This window comes from Pyrgilauda ruficollis, unplaced genomic scaffold, assembly GCF_017590135.1.
Source record: "Pyrgilauda ruficollis isolate IOZ18807 unplaced genomic scaffold, ASM1759013v1 scaffold787, whole genome shotgun sequence".
Taxonomy (NCBI): domain Eukaryota; kingdom Metazoa; phylum Chordata; class Aves; order Passeriformes; family Passeridae; genus Pyrgilauda; species Pyrgilauda ruficollis.
Genome location: NW_024529788.1, coordinates 291 through 3,729, shown reverse-complemented (window position 1 = coordinate 3,729; position 3,439 = coordinate 291). Strand labels below are relative to the sequence as shown.

General features: G+C 69.7%; 1 protein-coding gene across 1 annotated transcript in view; it reads right to left on the bottom strand.

Annotated features, from left to right (window-relative positions):
• Window positions 1-1,796, bottom strand: part of LOC121363970 (neurexin-2-like) — a gene marked incomplete at its 3' end in the record, with an annotated part of 14,577 nt that extends 12,781 nt beyond the window's left edge. Inside the window, exon 1 of the mRNA XM_041486771.1 lies at window positions 27-1,796. Coding sequence (XP_041342705.1) covers window positions 27-1,796 — 1,770 coding nt within the window. The remainder of the gene's footprint in view (window positions 1-26) is intronic.
• Window positions 1,797-3,439: the final 1,643 nt, after the last annotated feature.

Below are 3,439 nucleotides of genomic sequence, written 5' to 3'. Positions count from 1 at the left end.
CCCCTCCCTCAGCCCTGCCCCTCTGCCCCCGCCGCGCCCTCACCTTCCTCGCAGAAGGGCCCGCGGTGGCCGGTGCCGGCGCAGTCGCAGCGGGGCTCCCCACGGCGCAGGGTGCAGCGGCCGCCGTGGGCGCAGGGCGGGTGGTGGGCGCAGCGCTCGTCCCCGTCACCCCGGACCCCCTGGGCGCCCAGCAGCGCGGCCGGCGCGTCGCCCACCCGCAGGTCGGCCACCCACCCGCGGAAGGGCGGCTCGTACTTGACGGTGCTGAGCGTCAGCGCCGAGAGCCGCACGTCGGGCGGGATCCCCCCGACGAACAGGTCGCTGGCCACGGCCATGTCGGGCCGCTTGGAGCGCACGGCGGCCGCCCGCGCCTCCCCGTCCACGGCCAGCGCCGCGTGCCGCGCCTGCCGGGTCAGCAGCACCGCGTGCCAGCGGCCGTCGCTGACGGGCGCCGGCGGCTCCAGCGTGGCGGGCTCGGCGCAGGCGATGGCGAAGCGCAGCCGCAGCCGCCCCTCGGCCACCAGCAGCTCCAGGAAGTCACAGTTGCCGCCGTCGTCCAGGTAGAGCAGCAGCGCCCGCGTCACGTTGGTCTTGAGGCGGAAGCTGAGCTGGCCCCCCGCGCCCGGCGCCCACCGCCCGTAGCGCGCCCACTGCCCCGGGGCGCCCCCGAACTCCAGCGCCGAGCCCCGGGCGCAGGGCAGCAGGAGGGACCCCAGCGTCAGCAGCACCAGGCCCAGGCGGGCGCCCGAGGGGATTTGGGCACATGGGCGGGGGGCTGGGGTGGCCCAGGTGGGCACGTGGGGTTGGTGGCACTTGGTCCCCGGGCAGCTTCCCTTGGCCGTGGTGTCCAGGGGGACCCTCGGGTCCGGAGGGCCGGGCTTGACCTTGGTCTCTTGGGGGTCCGCGGGGCTGTGCTCGGCCATGGGGGCTTGGCGGATGTTCCAGTCTGTAAGAGCCAGCGGGGCTTGGTCAGCCTGACTGTCCGGGTGGTCCAGGGGGTCTCGGGGGTCCTCGGGGGCTTGGGTGGCCACAGGGGCTTGGTGGACCCTCAAGTCTAAACACACGGGGTCTTCATTGACCTTGGCCTCCAGAGGGGCCGCGGGGCTTTGGTTGACCTTGGTCTTTTGGTTGGCCACCGGACCCTGGGTGACCTTGGGCTCTTGGGGGTCCTCGGAGGCCGGGGAGGGGGCGGGGTCTTGGTGGCCCTTCAGGTCTAAGTGAGCCATGGAGGCCTGGTTGACCTTGGAGTCCAACGGGATGTTGATGTCAGGCTCTGGGTGCTCCTGGTTGCCCACAGAACCTCGGCTGGCCGCCGATTCCTGACGCACCTCCACCTCCAGGTGGTCCTGGGTGGCCACGAACGCCAGGTGGGTCACGGGGACCTGGCCGACCCGAGCCCCCAGGTGTTCCTCAGAGCCTTGGGAGGTCTTGGAGTCCAACAGCACCACGGAGCCACCACCAGCACCGGGCTCGGGGTGGTCCTGCTTGCCCACGAAGTTTTGGTTGGCCACAAAGCCCAGGTGAGCTTCAATCTCCACGTGGGAGCCCAGGTGGGTGACAGAGCCCAGGTGGGCCGTAGTCTCTCGGTGGTCCTGGCTGACCGCAGAGGTCCAGCTGGCCGTGAACCCTCTGGTGGCCACAGAGCCCAGGTGGCCTTTGGTCTCTTGGTGACCCTCAGAACCTTGAGGAACCGTGGAGCCGTGCAGGGGGCCCAGGTGGGCCACGGAGCCCAGGTGGGCTTTGGTCTCTTGGTGGCCCCCGGGTGCCGGGTGTCCCTCAGCGGCCGGACAGGTCATGGCGCCTGGGCTGGCTGCGGAGCCTGGGCGGCTTTGGGGGGGCCCTGGGGGGGCCCTGGGGGGGGCCCGGCCACCCCCGTCCTCTCACAGCCACATGGGTGGCCCCAGCGGGCGGCGACAGCCTGGCCGGGGGGTCCGGAGGCACCTGGGGGGGGGGAGAGACAGTCAGGGGGGGCTCTGCAANCCCCAAAAAACACCAGCCTGGCCTGAGCCCCCCCTTGCACACGCGTGTGCGCCCCGGGCTTGCACACGCGCACCCCAAAACACGGCCGGGCTCGTGTGCACCCCAAGAATTGCACAAAACCCTCTTTCACACTCGTGTGCACCCCAAAATTGCACACACACCTCCTGCACGCTCGTGTGCACCCCAAAACCGCACAAAGCCCCCCTGCACGCTCGTGTGCACCCCAAAACCGCACAAAGCCCCCCTGCACGCTCGTGTGCACCCCAAAATTGCACAAAACCCCCCTGCAGACTCGTGTGCACCCCAAAATTGCACAAAGACCCCCTGAAGGCTCGTGTGCACCCCAAAATTGCACAAAACCCCCCTGAAGGCTCGTGTGCACCCCAAAATTGCACAAAACCCCCTTCCACGCTCGTGTGCACCCCAATACTGGGCGCAGCTCCCTCACACACTGCTTTGCACCCCAAAAACCACTCACGCACCCCTTGCACGCTCGTGTGCACCCCAAAACTGCTCACACCCCTTGCACGCTCTCGTGCCCCCAGTTCAACACTCCTCCCTACACGTGCACCCCAACAGGGGGGGCTCTGCAAGGCGGGGGGTGACAGCCAGGTGTGGGGGGATGGGCAAGTGGGCCTTCCCCCCCCCATTCGTTATCAGCACGTTAATTAACCCCGTGATGAGGGGGGGGAAGGGGGGGGTCGGTCACCGCGGCAACCCGGGCCCTGGCATTATGCAAATGAGCCCCCAGGTTATTTATAACCCCCCCTCGTTGGCTAATGGGGCTCATTAACATGCAGCGCATAATTAGCCAATCACATTAACTGCTGCACCTGTGGGGGGGGAGGGGGGGGATGACAGCGACCCCCACCTTGGCACCCCCCACCCCCATCCCGTGGGGGGGCCCAGGCTGGGGGGGAACCCCCAGAGACCCCCAGGGACCCTCGGGGGGAGGGACCCGGGTCTGGGACCCCCCCTCCCCCTCCATGGATGTCCGTACCCCCCCCCGGGGGTCATTAATTAATTAATTATCGATCGCTGATGGTTGATAAAGGGGGGGAGGGGGCGCACGGACACCTGGGCCCCCTCAGAGAGGTCCTGGGGGAACTTGGGGGGGCTCTGGGGGAATTGAGGAGCCCCCAGACCCAGGGGACACCCCGGGGGGGTCAGAGGGGTCTATGGGGGGGTCTATAGGGGGATCGCCCCCCCCAGCCCTCTGAGCCCCCCCGGGGGGGCTTTAGGGGGGCCTCTGGGTGGGGGAGGGGCAGCGGCCACCCGTGTCCCCCCCGTGTCCCCCTGAAGGTCACGGGGAGGAGACGGCCCCGGGGGGGGGGGCAGACACGCCCTTGCACACGAGCGTGCCCCCCCCCAGGTGTGAGAGCGGCCCCGCCTTGCACACCTGTGCGCGCGCGCGCCCCTCTCCACGTGCCCCCGCCTTGCACACGCGCCGCCCCCAGCC